At 40.5% G+C, this 22,398-nt stretch overlaps 1 protein-coding gene across 2 annotated transcripts in view; it reads right to left on the bottom strand.

Annotated features, from left to right (window-relative positions):
* Positions 1–22,398, bottom strand: part of Nlk (nemo like kinase) — a 126,950-nt gene that overhangs the window by 52,198 nt on the left and 52,354 nt on the right. For both annotated transcript variants that reach the window (XM_041664683.1, XM_041664682.1), the window contains exon 2: positions 626–755. In XM_041664683.1, coding sequence (XP_041520617.1) covers positions 626–755 — 130 coding nt within the window. The remainder of the gene's footprint in view (positions 1–625; positions 756–22,398) is intronic.

Raw genomic sequence — 22,398 nt, 5'->3', positions numbered from 1 at the left:
AAAATGTTCCTTTGTGGAGGGCTTTTAAACTTATTTAGTAGCTTAAATTCTTTGAATCAAAAAGACAACCCAAGCCAGGTGTGGTGGCGCACGCCTTTAATCCCAGCACTTGGGAGGCAGAGGCAGGTGGATCTCTGAGTTCGAGGCCAGACTGGTCCTATATAAACAGTTCCAGGACAGCCAGAGCTACATAGACCCTGTCTCAAAAAACAAAAACAGCAAATAGATTTACACTGTAATTCCAAGATAGCCTGGAAACAAATGTGCGTGGTGTTTCTAATTTGGGATCAGGCCTTGTGTAAGTCAGAGCTGTGCAGTAGAATTTTCAAACCTCCAAGTCAAATTTTGCAAAAATGGACTCTGAAGTGATTCTAAGACACTGTGAAGCTTTGAACCACTCACCAACAGTGGAGACATAAGACTCCTCTGTTGTGACCTTTTCAGCAAGATCATGTGGAATGAAGCCTGCCAACAGGTATTTCAAAGTACCACACTATACTTTCTGCTCTGAGTTCGACATAAAACTACAACTGAATTCTATTCCCTCTGCACTCACTGTTGTTCTCAACTGAGTCAGCGAACCAAGTCTAGTAAATAGTTTCCCCCAAACACCAATTGCACTTACATTATCATGTTTAAAAAAACACAACATCTTCAATTCCCGGAAGACTCTTTTGCAAGAGACCAGATTCTGGAAGACGTTGGGCATCTTTTTGAGTGCTACTCTCTTTCCATCTCTTGGATCTGTTACTGACCTAAAGAAGCAATATTTGGGGGGGAAAAGGGAGGGAAAAAGAGAAATCAATTCTAAACCTCATTCTCCAATGTTTCAGAGATAATGACAAATATTTTGTATCTTAAAACACTTGTTATCAAGTCCACATAATAATGCTAAAGGGCTTCAGTGCAAAAGATGACAAGAGTACACATACAAAGAGAACGTCTAACCACCCCGCTCAGCTGCCGTATTTTGAAGGGAAACCTTATCTGAAGCCAAATATGGTGGCACTAGTTTGCAATTCCAGAATTTAATACGACGCTGAGTCAGGAGGATGGTGAGTTTAAGGAAAACCCTGTCTCAAAGAGCTCATATATTCTCTCTCCCTCCCCCGCTGCCCGCTCTCATTTACATTTCTATGAATATTCTTAAAGATCATTTAATCCAACTGAGGTGGGAATATTAGTGGGAACGCTATTTTGAAGACTGGGGGAAGCAACAGCATAGGACAACATGATAAAATAAAATCTTATTATATTTTATTTTCAGAACCATTTTTAAGACTGAAGAGATAGTCAAATACAACTTATATAATTTGGTTTCTCAAACAGATGGACATCTGTAATTATACAGTAATGCTCCCTCTTCAGAAGCTGGAGTGATGGGTGGGGGAGCCCTGAATGGTGACCTTCTTTGCTTCAACATTCTTGTCGCATGGGCTGTCCTATGGTTACAGCTTCTTTAACAACTAGCATTCCCTTTCACCTCACAGCTTTATAACCACCTGTTATAACCATGTTCCTGAAGACTCAATCCATACACTAAACCAAATACTTTAAATCATTAGCTAGCTCTTTGGCAGCCAAAGACCCATAAGATGTTGCTTCTTTCTGGCCGCTGTCCACCTGAGTTAGGACCCTGCTTATCATTTTCAGTTCTTGCTCTTATCACCCTGTGCTTTAGGTTTGGGTCACCTAAAACTGAGACCCATGTGCCATGAAGGGCCTTTATTCAAGTTACTAATTAAATCTTAGAACAGGATTGCAAGTTGCTCTCAGCAGCTACTACAGCACCAGAAACCATTTATGGGACTAACAGCCAATCATAATCTTGGGTACAGTTATCTGATTAATTAATTTATCTAATTAATTACTCATTCAATTAACTACAATCACTCAATTCCCTTATCCTGTTTGCACAAAAATCAAATGACCATCCAAGTCTGCCTTCCTGCAAATGAAGCATCCCATTATCTACCTGTCTGTCTAAGACTCACATTGAACTCCTTCATTTTAGTGGCCCTACTAAGTGTTCATGAGACTTAAGAGATACACGCTCATATTTTGGTAAAATAAGAATTATCACATTTTACTTTACTTTTTTAAAAAAACAGCATCTCCCGATGTAGGCCAGGCTGGCAGTGATCCTCCCACCTCAGCCCCTAAGTGCAAGGATGGCTGGTGTGCACCACACAAAAGCTGTTTTTGTTTTTGCCTTTCAGTCCTCAAGCTCAAATCCGGGGCTCTGTGCACGCCAGGCAGAGCTCTCCCACTAAATCTACATCTCTAGCCTGAGTTTCCAACAGCTTAAAATGTAGCTAAATTAATCCAATGATTGATATTATAGATTGTTGCACAGGAAATAAAAAGCAAAATCTATACCACCACTTAAAATCCATATAAAATCAGAGAGTAAGGGAGGAGAAAGCAAATGTAAGTTACAGTCAGACTATTAACTGAAAGTCATTTCCCCTTTTCAGTATAGAACAATATCTAGTACAAGATTAAAATGGCAATAAAATAAAAAGGAAGAAAAATTTTGGATCAAACTTGTATTTGAGTCTGTTCGGATCCAACAGTTACTTATGCCCTTGTATTGTCACCAGTTTTTGAATACAGGTCAGTCACTTCGTAGATTGTCCCTCAATTGGTTTTTCTCTGGTGTTTTCCCATTAGAGTCAGATTATGTACTGCTGACAAAGAAGTACCTTCAGGAGGTGTCATATTAGGAGGCACGTGGTGTCACTATTGGTAATAACGTTAGTCACTGCAATGAGGCATCTCCCAGGTAAATCTAGTCCTCATCACATTTGTAGGCATCCAATGACGGTTTTTACCTAAGTCAATTGTTATTATTAATTTGATAATTTTTAGCATCTTTAGCAACCCAGTCCAATAAATACTAGTTTAAAAATGGATAGCAAGGGTTTCGTACTGTTCTTCCTAGCCTGATTTGTTCTACTAGTCACCCTGTTGTGGTAAAGTAAAGTTACTCTCAGGTGAGCCCACACTGTAAACACTTACATAGGGTCAAAGCTACTATTGTGCCTTGTGTAACAGTTTATTCTTACTTACAAAGAAGTTGGTCGAGCTTGTGGTTGGTAAAATAGAACTATGATGAATATGAATGGCTGTGCTGGAATTCAGGCCATTTTGAGTTTGTTCTCTTAACTTGAAGTAGCAGATACTTCAGTAGAAACAATACAACAGAGCAGAGGCAAACGTGGAAGAAGAATGCAGGTATTCCTATATTTGCTCTGTTACTCAAAGGCCTGCTGTATTTAGTTTTTCTGCATGGCAATGTTGTGGCTATTCCAGCTGCACCTGTTAATGAGGCTCCACAGCCACAGATAACACTTAGGGCACCTTTATTTTGGGAAAAGGGAGCCATTTTTAGAATTATAATTCATTGAGCGGTCAGTCATTTTCCCTGCTAAATACTAGAGGCCCGAAATAGCACACTGCCCTATTCACACAGTTGACCTCCTAAAAGCATTCCCATTGTATCAGCATGTGGAACTTCCTAAGTTTTAAATTAGTATTTGATTCATTTATTCATTTGTTTCTTCCTTCTCACCCTCTTTCCTTCCTTCCTTCAACAGTCCCACATATGCCAGGTTAGCTTTGAACTTGCTAAGTAGTTGAGGATGACCTAGAATTTCTGGCCCTCTTCCCCCTCTACCTTCTGACTACAGGCATGTGCCATCGCGCCCAGTTAATGTGCTTAATGTGCTGAGGAACTCAACTCATGGCCTTATGCAAGCTAGGCCATAACTCTATCAACAGAGCTACACCACAAATCTAATACTCAAATTTTCAAGCACCATGATAAAAATTAAAAAGGTTTTGAGAATCACTCTTTGCATCTGCCCAAATTCTATCAATCCTTCTTTGCATTTAGGACACAAGTTCAACTATTTTTAAAAGTCAGAAGAACCCACAAGCCATTTTTCAGAGACAGAGGTTGTTAAGAGTATAACCACAAAGCAGGAAGCTTTTTAGACCACTGTGGTCACTATGAAATAAAGCTCTCTTAGTCCAGGAACCTGGACATTGAACCATATCTGCTTCCATCATAGACAAAGCCAACGGCTAGAAGGAGCCAAGATGGAACTTATCCCTAGAGACACTTTCCTGGGCATTAAAATGCCACTTAAGATATTGTTAAACCAGAAAAACATTTAAAAACTGTTGTTTAAGTATCACTGGGCTGGTTGGCGAGAATCTCCAAGAAACTGTTATGCTCCTCATTCAGTTTTATATGAAGAGTCTTTTTTTATATGGCACTCTTAAAGTTTATCTTTCTGACACAGGCTTTTAGCCATTCGAATCAAATAATTTATAGTGAAAATGATTTAACAAAATCAAGCCCTTCTCATTCTACTCCTGTTACACTGTTATCCACAACTGGCTGGGTTTTGTCACCTACACAATTAGTCTCTCAACTACACCAATGCAGTTTACATCCTGGCAACAAAATCTTTACTAAACTCTAAACACTATGCTTTCATATTAATTTTGAAAATAATTTAGAGGCTATTTTTACAAATAGGTTAAGTCAACTTAAGAAAATAGCAAACTGTGGTAAAATTTCTGACAAGTCTAGAAAATGTTTTACTTTAGTCCTTATTATATATTCAAGGACACAAAAACATAGGGACTAAAGAATATATTTTCTTTTTTTTTTTTTTATTAAAATATTTATTTATTATGTGTACAATATTCTGTCTGTGTGTCTGCCTGCAGGCCAGAAGAGGGCATACAGATCACATTTTAGATGGTTGTGAGCCACCATGTGGTTGCTGGTAATTGAACTCAGGACCTTTGGAAGAGCAGGCAATGCTCTTAACCACTGAGCCATCTTTCCAGCCCCGTTTTTTTTTTTTTTTTTTTTTAAAGATTTATTTATTTATTATTATTATGTGTACAGTATTCTCAGTATTTTGTCTGCATGTATGCCTGCGGCCAGAAGAGGGCGCCAGATATCATTACAGATGGTTGTGAGCCACCATGTGGTTGCTGGGAATCGAACTCAGGACCTTTGGAAGAGCAGGCAGTGCTCTTAACCGCTGAGCCATCTCTCCAGCAAAAGAATATATTTTCATGTCTCACTGTTCTTCCTCATCAGAACTTCAACAGGTAAGTCTGCGCCAAGCTGTGGGCTTGCTAGCTGGGGACTTCAAGCTTACCAGCCTCTTACCCCTTCATATCTTCCTTACTTAGATCACTTGCTCTAATCAGGTTTTTGTTATTGCTGTTGTTTTTTAATTTCTACAATTCAAACTTGGAATCTGAGTTAGCTATATGCATAAGAAAACAATCTCTATTGTGAGGGAAAGGGCCTTCTAAGATAGCTAACCTAAGGCAGTGAAAAATGTTCATTCTTCCCCACCCCCCACCTTCCCAGATAATACTGATTAGAAGAAGCAAATGAAATTTCTTTAAATGAAAGAGTTCAATGTGAACTTAAGTTTCCTCTGTGTTTTAGTAAATGGCACTGCCCACCACCACCTGCATCTGTAGTGAAACCCATGAGTGCTGATAAGGAATAGGCAGGCCATCCAACCAGACTGTTATAACTGTATTCAAATATTTTTGCTAGTAAGACCTTACTTAAAGAAAAATCAAAAGCCGTAACATATGTGGAAATCAGAGGACAACTTATAGGAGTCAGCTCCTTCCTTCCACTATGTGGTTCTGGGGATCAGACTCATGTAGGTCTTCAGCTGGGCGGTGGTGGCACACACCTTTAATCCCAGCACCTGGGAGGCATAAGCAGGTGAATCTTTTTTTCTTTTTCTTTTTTTTTTTTTTTTTTGAGACAGGATTTTTCTGTGGCTTTGGAGCCTGTCCTGGAACTAGCTCTGTAGCCCAGGCTGGTCTCGAACTCCCAGAGATCTGCCTGCCTCTGCCTCCCGAGTGCTGGGATTAAAGGCGTGCCGCCACCACAACCCGGCAGCAGGTGAATCTTTATGAGTTTAAGACCAACCTGGTCTACAGAGTGAATTCCAGGACAGCCAGAGCAATACAGAGAAACAAACAAACAAACAACAAAACAAAATAAAACAACGACAACAAAAACCCCGCGGGTCTTCTGGCCTAGTGATAAAGACTGTACCTGCTAGCCCATACTTTACTTTTAACACTTCTTCAGTCCCAAACCAATAATGCTGGATAAGTTAAAACATAACTAAGAGCCATTTTATGTTAATTCCTGTGGTCTTAAGAGCATCTGATTGTTTATGGTTTTTGAATTTTTATTTTATTGGTTTGAGGGCGTTGGATCCTGGAGTTGCGAGCTGCCATGTGGATGCTGGGAATTGAACCTGAGTCCTTTGGGAAAGCAGTCAATGCCCTTAACTGCTGAGCCTTCTCTCCAGCCCCCATCTGATTGTTTTTAAGATCATAAATTAGCTCCATCTCTATTACATATTGTTTGGTTGGAACCTTCAGCTCACCCCTGCATGATCCAGAAAGCCCCATTCTCATTCTCCTCTCCCCCGCCTCCCTCTCTCTCTCTCTCCCTCTAAACTCCACCTGCTCAGAGTCTCCAAACAAAGAAAAGGTGCCAAAAGGCCCAGTTCTGCATTCTTGACTTTTGAAACTGCCTCTCCTATTGCCACCAACAATCCAAATCCCCATCTAACTGCTCAGCTTTGACCACACTCAGGCACAAACCCAACTTGTGGACACGTCATCACCCTTCGCCTAAAGCCTAAAGTCTCCCTGCTTCAGCTCAAGGGTGCAGCTCCAATGGCCTCCATCTCTGGGACTTGAGAACACACTTGGGAGTTGCTTTGCTCCAATAAACCTGTTGTTATACTGTTTCAATACACCTTGTTCTGGCTTACTGTATCAGTGGAGAAACCTATTATGGGGGTTATGGTCTATGTGCAGTCACTGTCAGGGGGCTCTGTGAAGAGTCTGTTTTGCCTGCAAGAAAGTAGCCACCCTGACATTTCAATAGGCATCTTCTTATGTCAGAGGGTAAATATGACACAGGCCAGTTTGCCACAAGAGTTCTCATGGCCTTTTGGTCACTGTTCTCTCTCAGAAACAGACCTACATATTACATGGGTAGGAAATCAGTGGCAATGAAGGAAAGGTTTCACAAAACCACTGTGCAAAGCCACAGTGGAAAATCATTGACATCTCTCATGTGCATTTCAACAACTGCGGGAAAGAAGGGGTCACAACAGGCAACTAAAATCAAAACATTTTAATCCCAGGGATGACTTCCTAAAGACAGGTGTTTAATAACAGTTTGGAATGGAAACTCCAAGCAAACAGAGAAAAAACCAAAACTCTTAAAAGACTAGGCAGTTTTTGTGATATATTAGGTTTCATAAAGACAGAAAATGTCACACAAAGAACAGTCCCATTAATGCAGCAGCAGGTCTACAACTGTGCAACTTTGCAGACTACAAAAAATCTTAAAGTAGGCTGAGGATCTTACCAGCAGAGTCATGGCATAGGCACGTAAGAGTTCAGTCCCCAGTAAGGGGGCGGGGTGAGGGGAGACCCACTTATCTCAAGATTAAAAGAAAGGAAAAACTAGGGCTACAACTTAGTAGCAGACAACTTTCCTGGCAAGTATAAGGACCTAGGTTCGAGCTCCAGAATCATTAAAAATATACAAGAACAATGTTAGAGAAACCATCCTACTACATACAGGGAATTATTATCAAGCAATAAACCTCATGGTATGATTTTGACATAACATAGTCTAATAAAACTTACAGAAAGATTCATAACACTTGTCTAGCAGGGTGATGGAGGTGGTGTACTTGCAATTCCATCACCTGAGGTGGCAGTAAGATCAGGAGTTCAAAGCCGGCACCAGCTACGTAGTCAGTTGATGCAGCCTGAGAACCACAAGGTGTCTCAGCAACAAAAAGGCAGGACTCATGGCCATGCCTGTAATGGCATCACTATGGAGGCCGAGACAACAGACTGCAGAGTTTCAGGCCAGCCAGAGCTACCCTGTGAGACTCTCAAAGTGAGAAAGTGTTTCTGCAGAACAGGGGAGGTAGGAAGGCTGTGCCAGGTACTAAGTTAACTTCAAAGTCACCCAGTTTAACACTGCTCTATGATATTGGGGGGAGGGGGACTAACTCTGTACACTATGCTTTGTCAGCTGGCTCAGGTTCTCCAATAGGGAGGATGCAAGGCTGGAGGATGAAGAAACTTGTTCTTTCCAGTGGGCTTCCTATCTGTGTTTTATTTCTCTAATGCTACCTGGCACTACTCTTTACTCTCAGCAGTAGGGGCTTACTACAGGAACAGGTAAGTTCAGTGTACAGTCTGACTCTTGACTGACTAACTTCATTGCATCCTCTACGCTAGATACCAACACTAGCAACCTTCCTGTCCTGGAACTCACTCTGTAGACCAGGTTAGCCTTAAACCCACAGAGATCCACCTGTCTCTGCCTCCCAAGTGCTGGGATTCAAGGCGTGCACCACCACCGCCTGGCTGTGTGACAGCAATTCTTACAGACAACAAGTAGGGGTATAAAATGGCAAATCATTTGGAAAGCAGTTGGCATGGTCTACTAAAGATACAAAGACCCAAAATCTGACTCCTTGGTATATACTAGAAAGGAATGCATATGTATGAAAAAACATATATGCATATGTTCATAGCAGCAAACTTTGTGCCATCCTTAATAGTGAAAATAATTCAAATACAAACAGCAGAACAAATAAACTCACTGAGAATATTCTACACCAATTAACATGAAGTACTGCTATGGAAAACAATAAATAACAAACATAATTTTGAAAGAAGGAACCATACTGTAAACTTTCATTTCCATAATACTAAAAATATGAGCAATGCTGAACTCAAGATGCTCATGGAGGCATACCTGGAAAACAGACACTTAAGAAAGGAAGGCCTTACCACAAAAGTCAGGACAGTTGTTGCTCTGGAGGGGGCAGTGGCAGGAGAAGGCACAGGGACATTTTGGTGCTAGAAAAGTCTTGTTCCCACTAGCACGGTGGTCACAGAGGTCTGGACCTACTATAACCCACAGAGCCCAGCATTCCATGTACTGCTCCTGTACATGTGTTAATATGTAACTAAAAACTAAATTGTCTTTCTTCAAGATAAGGTCTTACTATGTAGCTATGGCTGGGCTGAAACCTATGTAGGCCAGGCTGGCCTTGAACTCAGAGATCCCCAGCCTCTGCTTCCATAGTGTGCCACTATGCCTGGCCTGGTTTTAAATTTTTTTTAAAAGATCTACTTATTTTTATTTTATGCATATGAATGCTTTTCCTGCATGTGTTTCTGTATGTACATACATATAAGTATGCATGTACATGCCAGGTGCCCACAGAGGCCATAAGAGAGTGCTAGGTCCCTTATAGTCGGAGATGTTTTAAGTTTCCACGTGGGTACTCATCCAAACCTGGGCTCCCTGCAAAAGGACCTCTTTTTTTTTAAGATTTTATTTATTTATTATATATGAATGCCTGCAGGCCAGAAGAGGACACCAGATCTCATTACAGAAGGATGTGAACCACCATGTGGTTGCTGGGAATTAAACTCAGCCAGTGCTTAATGACTGAGCCATCTCCCGGATCATGCCCTCATCCTTTTTTGAGATACAGTCTCACAATGTCAACCTGGAACTCACTATGTAGATTAGACTAGCCTTGAATGCATAGAGAGCCTCTGCCTCCCAAGTGCTGGGATTAAAGGTGTGCACCACCACATCTGGCCAATGGTTTTGAAACAAACTGCCAAGTTTAATTTCCTGGGGGGAGGGAAGCATTTCAGCTTCATAGTAAGCAATTTTTTAAAACGAAGACAATCTTGTCCATTATTTTTCTCATGTACACACATCTACATTAACCCAATGGATTTGATATTTTTTTCTTTCTATGCTGAAGATTCATTCTGCAGAGAGGATTAGGCTGCTATCTTTTCTGAGTTTTGGTAGAGTTTCAAAGGAATTTGCTTGCTTAAAAAAATAAACATTTCTTCATCATTACACAAGAACATGCTATTAAAAAGCATTCCACAGGAGAGTTGTCAGCAGAATTTAAGACTACAGTCCCACCCCGATCTGATCTAATCACAATCTTCCAACTTCTTCCATTGTGAAGCAAAATGCTGAAGCAGCTACAATATATAGATGTGCTTCAGGTTTTTAATTAGTTAGCCTGTTAAAAATAACAAAACAAAACAAAAAATACTGTAAAGACAAGAGGCAAGACCTCCAGCTGTGACAAACTGAAGAGGTCAGCAAATCCTCTGCTGAGAACAAGCAGAAAGCAGACAACATGGAAAAAGACAATGTCAGGGCTCTAGAAAATGGCCAGAATCAAGTGACACATTTACAAGTACTTATGAAAAATGACCTAAGTGTGAATAAGAACAGTGGGAGGTCACTGGCTGCTGCAAGGGGCTGCTCTGGAGCCACCCTCTCCACCTTCACAGAAGCCAGTGTCACCTGAGAGGGTGAAAACAGCCTCTCTCTCCACCCAAAGGCAATGTGACCTTAAGTGAAGAGTGGACATCAACACCCAGTGGACCTGTGTGCTCAGGCATCAAGTGCCACTGAAGAAGGGCAGAGAAGACTAACATCCCTGCCAGACCCAGGCAGCTGTTCCAACAGGTGAACACAAACCTGGAAATCTACAAAGATACTCCGCTTCCTAACCCTGACACATCCATGGAGGGCTGGAGAAAAGTCAACAAAGATACTCTGCTTTCTAACCAACACATCCCTGGAGGACTAGAGGCTGAGTAAATGCTCAAAAGATACCAGAGAAGGCTCAACCTCCACATACATCAGGCCAACTCCAAGCTTTTGAAGGGTGAGGAAAAGTGCTAAGCCCACACTCAGACCAAAGGAAAGCAGTGGCTCAGCCGTTTGGAGCCAGGCTTCTCTTCCAGAGGACCCAGGTTTGATTCCCAGTATCTATCCACATGGGAGCGCACAACTGTCTGCAACTCTAGTTCCAGAGAATCTGATCCCTTTTCTGGCTTCCTCAGGCACCAGGCACACATGTGGTACACAGACATACATGTACACAAAACACTCATACACAAAAAATAGAAATTTACAAATATCATAATAAAATCAAATAGGACAAACACAAAGAGATCCACACATAGACACTTCACTGTCAAACATATCAAGGTGAAAAAGGAATACCAGAAATAACAATGAGACATTAATAAGTAACCAGAGACAGCAGAGGCCAGACAGCACTGACTACCATGCTGGAATTTGTACTCTGTGTTTTTAAACTGTGAAAGACTATGGGACTTTTAAAGTTGGATTAAATGCAGTTTGTGTTATGATATGGTCACAAGCTTGTGTGGGCCAGGAAAAGGAATGTGATGGTTTGGTGAAGAATGGCCCCCAATGGCTCATATTTGAATATTTGGTTCCCACTTGATGGAACTGTTTAGGAAGGATTAGGAGGTGTTGCCATATTGAAGGACATATGTCACCAAGGGTGGACTTTGAAGTTTCAGTTAGCGTTTTCTGCCTTGTGCTTGTAAATCAGATATAAGCTCTCAGCTACTGCACCATGCTCCCGGCCTGACGATGATGGACTCTAATTATGAGCCCCAAATTAAATACTTTCTTTTATAAGCTGCCTTGGTCATGGTGTTTTGTCATGACAATAGAAAAGTAACTATGACAGCCTCCAGCCCAATCCACAGATAAGAAAAAACTGACCACTGGGCAGTAGTGGCACAGGGCTGTAATCTCTGTACTTGGGAAGCAGAGGCAGGAAGATCTCTGTGAGTTCAAGGCCAGTCTGGTCTACAGAATGAGCTCCTGTGCGGACAGGACTGTTACACAGAAAAACCCTGTCTTCAAAACAAAACAAACAAAGAACAACAAAACTGACAATACCCAAAGGACTCTACATCTTACTACAGAGATACTTGTTCATCCATATTCATTGCTGTCTATTCATAATATCCGTAACTTGGAAATAGCCTAGATATCCATCAACTAACAGATAATGAAAATGTGATACATTTACATAATGAAATATTACTCAGTTATTAAGAAAATTAAATTATGAAATCTTCAGGTAAATGGTAGAGCTAAAAACAACCATTCCCAAGTAAGATCTAAGACCCAAAATAAAAAGTTTTGCATCTTTTTTCTTATGTATAGATGTTATAAATATGTGCTACAATCCAAATAACCAAAAGGTTAGGTTCTGAGTAAGAAACCAGGGGAAAGGGGGGTTTCACGAGGAAGTGGAAATAGAAACTATGGAGAGTCATAAGAAAACCAGAATGAAGGATTAAATGGAGACCAGGATGGGAGACAGGATTGTGGACAGGGACTGCAGTATTGCTGTGACAGGCCTGACCATGTTTTTTTTTTTTGTTTTTTTGAGGCATTTGGACACTGGTACTTTGGATTCAGAAAGCAGTGGAATGCTTTAGGCATTGCTTAATGGGCCACACTAGTAGGAACATGGAAGACAGTGGTGCTGATATGATTTGAGCTGTGGGGGGCTGTTTCAAGAGATTTCAGAGGAGAAGAATTTTAGAATGCAGTGTGGTCTATTATTCTTGTAATATTTTGGTGACAAATTGCCTTTTGCCCTTGTCTGAAAAGTTTGCCTATGGCTGAAGTGAAGAGTTTTAAATTAATTCCATTGGCAGAGCAAATTTCAAAACAGCCAAGTATAGACTATTGTATGGTTATTAGTGTTAACTCTAATGAAGATTTATAATGAAAAGGAGCAAGCTGAGCAAATAAAAAATTGAAAATGTACAATTTAAGAAAATCCTGTGAGGTCCAAATCAGGAACAGAAGGAGAGAGAGCATGAGCAAGGAACTCCAGGACCGCAAGGGGTGCACCCACACACTGAGACAATGGGGATGTTCTTTCGGGAACTCACCAAGGCCAGCTGGACTGGGTCTGAAAAAGCATGGGATAAAACCGGACTTGCTGAACATAGTGGACAATGAGGACTGCTGAGAAGTCAAAAACAACGGCACTGGGTTTTGATCCTACTGCACATACTGGCTTTGTGGGAGCCTAGACTGTTTGGATGTTCACCTTACTAGACCTGGAAGGAGATGGGAGGTCCTTGGACTTCCCACAGGGCAGGGAACCCTGACTGCTCTTCAGGCTGAGGAGGGAGGGGGAGTTGATTGGGGGAGGGGGAGGGATATGGGAGGTGGTGGCGGGGAAGAGACAGAAATCTTAAATAAATAAATAAATAAATGAATGAATGAATGAATGAATAAATAAAAGTCCTGTGTTCATGGAGATAAACGGACTAAGAAATGGAATAAAGGAAGTGGTAACCTCAGGGTAAGATCCGACCCAGCTAAATTTCCAAACTGTAATAAGGAATTAAGGAAAAGCTTAGAGCCAGGTACGGTGGTACATGCCTTTAATCCAGGCACTGGGAAGGTAGAGGCTGTCAGATCCTGAGTTTGAGGCCAGTCTAATCTACAGATCAAGTTCCAAGACAGCCAAGTTTAGGCAGTGAAGGAAAACAGAAAGCTAGTGCAGATTTAATTGAACAAGAGTGTCATCTTCCAGCCCCAGAAAGCAGCATAATTGGCAGCTTCAGCCACATGATTCTTCTGGCTTTAGAGTTCAGGATAGAAGAAAGGGATTTGCCTCCATGACTAAGAAAAACTGCTGTGCCAGGCATGTGTCAGGGGTGCCCCTAAATGGAGGCTTAAAGAGGCCATTGCATGAAGCTGTGAAGTTGAAGCCTAGATTGCCTTGGAGACCCCAAGATGTTGGAGATTCCATAGCTAAGGGATACCTGCCAAGGAGAGCTGCTAACAGGGAGTGGGACCAGCCCAAGAAAAAGAAGTGTGTTGCCGTCAAGTTGGAGAGTGTTTTGACATCAGAAATGGAGTTTGCCCAGCCGGTTTTTGGCTGTTTGAAGTTGGACTGAATGCTAAGCACTATGAAGTGGCACTATTAGGAGGTGTGGCTTTATTGAAGTAGGTGTGGTCTTGTTGGAGGAAGGGTGTCACCGTGGAGGCAGACTTTCAGAGTTCACAAATGCTCAAGGCACACCCAGTGCATCGATCTGTAGCCTGCATCTCAACACGTAGCAGCTCCTTCTCCAGCACCATGTCTTCCTACAAGGCACTATGTTCCCCACCATACTGATAATGGATGAAACCTCTGAAACTGTAAACTGCCACCTTAATTAAATGTTTTCCTTTACAAGAGTTGCCATGGCCATATAGTGTCTTCTTTACAGCAATAGAAACCCCAACTAAGACAAGCGTAAAGGAAGGATTATGGCTTTTCAAAAGTCTATGAAAATCTACTACAGAGCTGGGCGGTAATAAATCCCAGCACTCGGGAGGAAGAGGCAGGATCTCTGTGAGTTTGAGGCCAACCTGGTCTACAAGGGCTAGTTCCAGGACAGACTCCAAAGCTACAGAGAAACCCTGTCCGAAAAACAAACAAACAAACAAAAAATAAAAAAAGAGAGAGAAAATCTACTACAGAAGTTTCCTAAAATATATACATATATGAAAAGAATTTAAACAATCAAGAGAAAAAAATGCTCCAACTAGACATCTTATGCCAACCAAGTAAAACCTCCAGTGCCAGAAATGTGTTACATCTTATTGAGTTGTGGCCAAATGGGTCCCATAGGCTCCATTGCTACATGGCACTGCCAAGGCTATGGTCAAGGCCCTGTTGCTGAAGGTACTCTGCATACTATAATTCAGTTGGGGGTCTCCGTGTTAATTACCACCTACTTCAAGAGGAAGATTTTCTAATGAGGATTGAGTGATGGATGCACTTATCTATGGGTACAGCATTGTGCCATTAAGAATAATTTTATTACTATATTCCTTTTATAGAATAATAGCAGCAGGTTTTTCCTGAAGGCCCATGATTATCTAGTTTCAGCCACTTCAGCAGTGTAAGGTTTGGGTTTCATCTCATGAAGTGGTCTTTAAATCAATTTTTTAAAAAGTGACTGGTTACTCCCATAACATTTCTTCTTCTTCTCCTCCTCCTTTTCTTTCTTTCTTTCTTTTTCTTTTTTTTTTTTAAAGATTTTATGCCTGCAAGTTAGAAGAGGGCACCAGATCTCATCATAGATGGTTGTGAGCCACCATGTGGTTGCTGGGAATTGAACTCAGGACCTCTGGAAGAACAGTAAGTGCTCTTAAACTCTGAACCATCTCTCTAATCCTCCCATAACATTTTTGTGTCACTGTTACACAAGTATAACTTGCAGGTAGATCACTATCATAGGTGGCAGGGTTTATTCTTGTGTGATATCTATTACTACTTTTTGCTCTGGTAGTATGGAAAATGCCTTCCAGCAATGTGAAGGCTAGTCAGTGAGGGTAAAGCTTTAGTTGGGCACAAGCTCAATTTCTTAATTTTCAATGACATAAGTAAGTTGTGTCTTCTGGAGGTTTTACTTGGTGGCATAAGACGTCTAGCTAGGGCAAGAACAATACCCACACTCCTAACTGCTGAGCTATCTTTCTAGCCCCTGAGCAAAGTAACTATTAATAGCAGACTTCTAGAGATGATTAAAAATTAATACAAGCCTCTGTATTTTGATAAAAAATATGGTTCAAGTTATTAAAAAGTGAAGAGGACAGGAAGTGAGGAAAATCTAAAAATGCAGACGACAACAGAAAACAAAACTTCAGTAGATCACTAATTACCTTAAAGATTCATAACCTGCAACCTCCAATTTAAAAAAAAAAGGGCAGGAGGCAGGGAGCAGACTAGCAGGGCATGTAAGCATACACCTGTAATCCCAGCACTCAGAAGGCAGAGGTAGAAGGGCAGAAAGTCTAGTACACACCAAGACTCTGTTGGAAACAACAAACACAAAGACAAAGACTTCTCAAATCTTTTTAACATAAATAATGTCCACCTACATGCTGTCTAAAGAGATACTTTAAACATAAAGACAGGTAAAATTAAATGAAAACAAAGAAGACACCAAATAAAAAACAAGCCTGAGACAAGAATGCTTATGTTAAATTTAGATGAAATAGATTTCAAGAGAAAGTTTTTAGAAGAAATCAAGGACTTTTATATTCATAAAAAGGTAGTTTATGGCTGGGCGGTGGTGGTGCACGCCTTTAACCCCAGCACTAGGGAGGCAGAGGCAGGCGGATCTCTGTGAGTTCGAGACCAGTCTGGTCTACAAGAGCTAGTTCCAGGACAGGCTTCAAAACCACAGAGAAACCCTGTCTCAAAAAACCTAAATAAATAAATAAATAAATGAATGTAGTTTATGGCTGGGCGGCAGCAGTTGGAAGACAGAGGCAGTTGGATCTCTGTGAGTTCAGGGCCAGCCTAGTCTAAAGTTCCAAGACAGCTAGAGCTACACAGAGAAACCCTATCTCTCTCCTCTCCTCTCCTCTCTCTCTCTCTCTTTTTGGTTTTTCGAGACAGGGTTTCTCTGTAGCTTTTTTTTAAATGTTTATTTATTTATTATGTATACAATAGTCTGTCTATATGGATGCCTGCAGGCCAGAAGAGGGTCTCATTACAGATGGTTGTGAGCCATCATGTGGTTGCTGGGAATTGAACTCAGGACCTTTGGAAGAGCAGGCAATGCTCTTAACCCCTGAGCCATCTCTCCAGCCCAAGAAACCCTATCTCAAAAAACAAAACAAAACAACAACACCCCCCCCACACACACACAAAAGGTAGTTTATGAGCAAGAGCTAGCAGTTATAAATATATAAAGGATATCTATCCAGTACAGAAGGATCAAAGTAAGTAAATAAAAGGCACACAGATGGGGAGAAAGTTGGATGGTCATCACTGTTAATATGCATGATAATTCACTTAACAAATTCTGAGGAACCTATAAAAAAGGTAAATTAATAGAAGAATATATCAATATAATATATCAATCTACAAATTATAATGTTAAGAGTTTAAGAGCTGCAACTAATAAATTTTCAGAAGAAAGAGAAAAACAAAATTGCATAGAGAAGATTTTGTGACTTCAGGCTAAAAAAAGTTTCTCACCAGGACCCAAAGAAACGTGTGTGTGTGTGTGTGTGTGTGTGTGTATGTGTACATACATACATATATATGACGAAGTGGAGTTTTTAATATTAAAAATTTGCTCATCCAAAGACACTGTTAAAAAATGAAATGACAAGTTACTAAATCAAAGGCAGATTTTAAAATCATATCTAACAAGGTTCCTTTATCCAGAATCACTAACAATCTAATTCAAAATGGGCAAAAATTTTGTACACATTTGTAGATAGTCAATAAACAAAGAAACAAACAAACTCCAATAGGACCAGCCAGAAAAATGGAAATTAAAACACAGCAAGATCTCACAAGGACAAGAACGGTGAAAGTTAAACACTGCCATATGCGCCTCTAACAATACTGTATTTCTGACTGGATTCATGTTTCTCTGCTCCCAAGACATGAGTGGATGGAGAAAAAAAAAAGACTAAAAAATAAGTAGCAATAAGGATGTGGGGCATTTTGAACTTTTCATCTATTGCTGGTGGGAATGTCAAGTGTACAAACACTTTGTAAAGCAGTATCACACTATTGTACAGGGATAAATAAATATAGTTATGTGATCTAGCTTTGCTATTCCTAAACAGGTCACCCAAAAGCTATGAAAATATATACTCATTTAAAGATCTGTGCACAAAAAAAGCTAAAAATTCAGCAGTCTAGACTCATCAAGTAACCAGTTGACAAATTTTAGCACAGCTATATTGTAGAATATAACTCAGTAATATACACAGCTGCCTTTTGTTCATGTGTATACCCACGTGCATGTATTTCTACATGACTATACGTGCTTTTGTTCCATGTGCATGTGGGAAGCTGAAGACTTCATTTCCCATCTAATTTGAAACAGGGTACCTTGGTTGCAGTTGTAAACACTAGGCTAGCTGGCTAGGGAGCCCCCATCTCACTGCAGGAGTGTGGGAAATTGCAGGTGTGCATCACTGTGCATGACTTTACATGAAATCTGAGGACCAAAATTCAGATCATCTTAATTGTAACAACTGAGTCATTTCCCGGGTCCTCCCTGTTTTCTTTTTTCTTTTATAGGATCTCATATAGCTCAGGCTCATCTTTAACTACTGTGCAGTCTCTTCCAACCCTCTGCCTTTTCCTCCTCCATGCTGGATTACAAGCACACACCACAGTGATCAGTTTACAGAGTGCGAGGGCTCAAATCCCAGGCTACATGTATGTTAGGCAATCACTCTAGCAACTGAACTATATTCCTAGCCTATATTCTATGTCTTGATTGCAGTGATGACCCCATATTTATACATAGTCACCAAAATTTATTAAACTGTACACTTAAAATAGGTAAAATTTTTTTAGGTAAATATTATTGTATGTGAATGTTAATTTTAAGAGAAGGCAAAATGAGGAAACAAACAGTTCTTTGCACTTTTATTAAAAGGAATTAAATTGAAACTATGGGCTATTTTCTCATGGACTTAGAAAATTTATTCTCATGATGGAAGGTGTTAATTAGCACAATATTTTTAGAGAATAAATTGGTACTGTACACCTAGATCCTTAAAAAAAATGACTGGAACTTCTGACCTGCAATTCTATTTCCGTGAAGTCTAACTACAGGAACAACCAAATCAAATGAAACTTATGCAAGAGTGTCACTGAAAAGCTTTGTCTAGCTGTGATAAATAGTTGAGTCAGGGGAACCTTGTACACCCAAAGTTAGATGTTTTCTTAAATAACAAGCTATCCATCATTAACATATATGTGTCCTTCTGAGGAATGAAGATGTCAAACTTTTGTCAATTAGTACAGCAGACCTCGCATAAAAAGAAGAAAGGAGTGGGCCCATTTTTAAATCCTGGTGAATTTCAACAACAAACAATACCTGTAATCAGAGCACCAAAGAGGCTGAGTTCATTTCCTAGTCGAGGGAATTCTACATTATTGCTATTAAAGCATCCAGATTTACTATTAGAAGAAAATTCTTAATTCCTATCCTCTTTAGCCTATGAACACAAAAGGACATAACTGCTTATTTCTTATGATAAATGATATGGGGGGTTACCGGAGCACTTGGGAAGCAGAGGCAGGTAGATTTCAGTGAGTTCCAGACCAGCTAGTCTACACAGTAAGACTGTCTCAAAAGCAAAAACAAGATTTAGCACCAGGTGATGGTGACAGTGGTGAGGCTAGCACATCTTTAATTCCAGCACTTGGGAGGCAGAGGCAAGACGGTTTCTGAGTTTGAGGCCAACACAGTCTACAGAGTGAGTTACAAGACAGCCAGAGCTACCCACACAGGGAAACCCTGTCTCAAAAAGCCAACTGTAAGAAACTTATGAAACAGTTTGCTCTCAGAGATGAGTAAAAACAAGCTGTGTGTACACCTTTTAAACTAGGGTTATTGGAACTGTAATTTATCTATAAAAGGAAAATGTCACAATGCTAGAACCAGCCACTTCCTTAAACAAGAATGACTAATTAATCTATTAAAAATCAGTTAATGTCTTTGAAAATTTTAGAATCGGAAAGTTCGAAATGCGAAGAACCAAACATTTTGTCAACAAGCACAGTTGTTAAATAGCTCTGTAGCTGAGGGATGGGGACAGGGTCCTTATATTAAATCTTGGTGAAAAACAAAACAAAAAAACAAAACATGGTTGAACTTAAATGCAGAGAACCATGACTTACTCCTGAAATTCAATCACTGAGGAAGCTGTGACAAGATTGCTTCTAGTTGATTCAGGCCAGCCTGGGCTATACAATAAACTCCAGGCCAACCTGGGAAGATAAGATAAATAAATAAGGCAATAAACAAATAGAAAAATAATTAAAAACCCAAGTGACATCTGCCATGAAACAAAAATGGAAATTCAATCTGTTACAGAAGCAGAGGCAACAATGTCACGTGATGAGCATGTGAATTTGTAAGTATAAAGATTTGAGCTTTATTTACCCATTGAAAAATAAAACATGTTAGGTATACACATACACAAAAAGATGAAACTTACTTATTAAACCTTCTTAAATAAAAGAAACATTAAAAACGTGGTCAATTATAAATAATAGTGTAGTTTAAATTTTTCCATTATCAACAAGAAACCCTCTGCTCTATGGATTGTTTGGCATTTACACAAGTTATGTGGTAAAAATAACTTACATGGTGGGTGTACTGCTTTTTCCAAACGTGACACAGTTTAAGGCGAGCATGGGGGCAAGGGGCAGGCACATCCTGCTACTGTGTCTCTGCAAGCAACTGCTGCAGAAGAGAATATTTCTGTTTTGCAACAGAAATTATTTTTTTTTAAATTTATTTATTTATTATGTATACAACATTCTGTCTGTATGCCTGAAGGCCAGAAGAGGGCACCAGACCCCCTTACAGATGGTTGTGAGCCACCATGTGGTTGCTGGGAACTGAACTCAGGACCTCTGGAAGAGCAGGCAATGCTCTTAACCACTGAGCCATCTCTCCAGCCCAACAGAAATTATTTTCATCTGCCAAATTGGTAAAAGATTTCATCAACCGTGTTCCTGATCACAGTGTATTAAAAAGTAGATTCGTTAAGGCTCATTTCTTTTCAACATTTTAAATTATATTTATTTGTGGTATGTTAGTGTGTACACACGTACCATAGCTCACAAGGCCAGAGGACAACTTGGCAAGAGTTGGTTCTCTCTTTCCACTATGTGAGTTCCGGGGATCAAACTCAGGCTATCAGTCTTGGTAGCAAGTGCCTTTACCTATTCAACCATCTTCCCAGTCAGAGGCCTCATTTCTTTTTTTATTTCTTTTTTTTTTTTTTTTTTGCGGGGAGGGTGTGAGTTTCCAGACAGGGTTACACTTTCACTGTGTAGTCCTGGTTGTCCTGACTCTCATCACTCTGTAGACCAGGCTGACCGCAAACTCACAGAGATCTACCTGCATCTGCCTTCCTAGTGCTAAGATTAAAGGTGTGTACCACCACCACTCCTCCCCTCCTCCAGAGGACAGGGTTTCTCTGTAGTTTTGGAGCCTGTCCTGTCCTGGAACTAGCTCTTGTAGACCAGGATGGCTTCCAACTCAGAGAGATCCATCTGCCTCTGCCTCCCGAGTACTGGGATTAAAGGCATGCACCACCACCTCCTGAGGCCTCATTTCTTTACTAAGAAATATTCAGATGACACATGTACACACAAGTGCATTTTTCCTCTGATACTTGGAAATAGAAGTCTGAATGGGGAATTACAGTAGTGCCTTTAAGATTTATTTTTATTTCGAGTGTCACTGGTGTCTTGTCTGCATATGTCTGTGCACCATGAATAGGCAGTGTCTGTAGAGACCAGAAGAGGGTGTAAGAATCCCTGGAATTATTCTTGAGTTCTCAATGGCAATGGGTTTTTTATCCTACTGCACGTACTGGCTTTGGGGGAGCCTAGGCAGTTTGGACGCTCACCTCACTAGACCTGGATAGAGGTGGGCGGTCCTTGGACTTCCCACAGGTCAGGGAACCCTGATTGCTCTTCGAACTGATGAGGGAGGGGGACTTGATCGGGGGAGGGGGAGGGAAATGGGAGGCGGTGGCGGGGAGGAGGCAGAAATCCTTAATAAATAAATAAATTTAATAAAAAAATTAAAAAAAAGAATCCCTGAAATTAAAGTCATAAAAAGTTGGCAGCCCAAACTGTCACTTGGGGCTGTGAATCAACACTGGTTCCCAACCATTGAGCCATCTCTCCAGAGCCTTCATGGGCTTTTGATAGATTCATCAATGGCTCGTTAAGCTTCCCTTTTGATGCTCAAGTGTCAGGTTCCCAATATTAAGGCTCTTATATCTTTCTCCACCCAAATATAAATAGCAGACATTTCACTTCTTTCAATACTCCAGAAATCTGAAGCAATACTGAAGGATTGAAAAATATTTAAGAAATTTTCCTTAAAAAAAAAAAAAAAACAAAAAAAAACTCAAATTTCTAGCCAATGAGTTACAGGAATAGTTCTGCGAGCTTTGGTCCCTTCTGTGTTTCCGCCTTAATCATGGCAACCAACACTTTAAAGGTAAACTTTACACACTAAAAGCAAGGATGTAGACATTTTCAAAAGTTCTCTTCAAAAATTAGTCCCTAGCCGGGCGGTGGTGGCGCACGCCTTTAATCCCAGCACTTGGGAGGCAGAGGCAGGCGGATCTCTGTGAGTTCGAGGCCAGCCTGGTCTACAGAGCTAGTTCCAGGACAGGAACCAAAACCACAGAGAAACCCTGTCTCGAAAAACCAAAAAAAAATTAGTCCCTATTTCACTGACATCTACTTGTTATTTAAACCAGATTTGCCTGAAATGTTACCACTCAATAGACTTTTCCAAACTAAGTATATCATTGACCTATACAAGAACACCTGTACTGACAACTTCTGCGATGTCGGTATTTAATAAAGCACAGGA

The sequence above is a fragment of the Microtus oregoni genome, unplaced genomic scaffold (assembly GCF_018167655.1).
Source record: "Microtus oregoni isolate MIOR12 unplaced genomic scaffold, Mior012 000015F_ref0000493, whole genome shotgun sequence".
Lineage (NCBI taxonomy): Eukaryota > Metazoa > Chordata > Mammalia > Rodentia > Cricetidae > Microtus > Microtus oregoni.
This window is presented reverse-complemented; position numbering and strand designations above follow the sequence as displayed.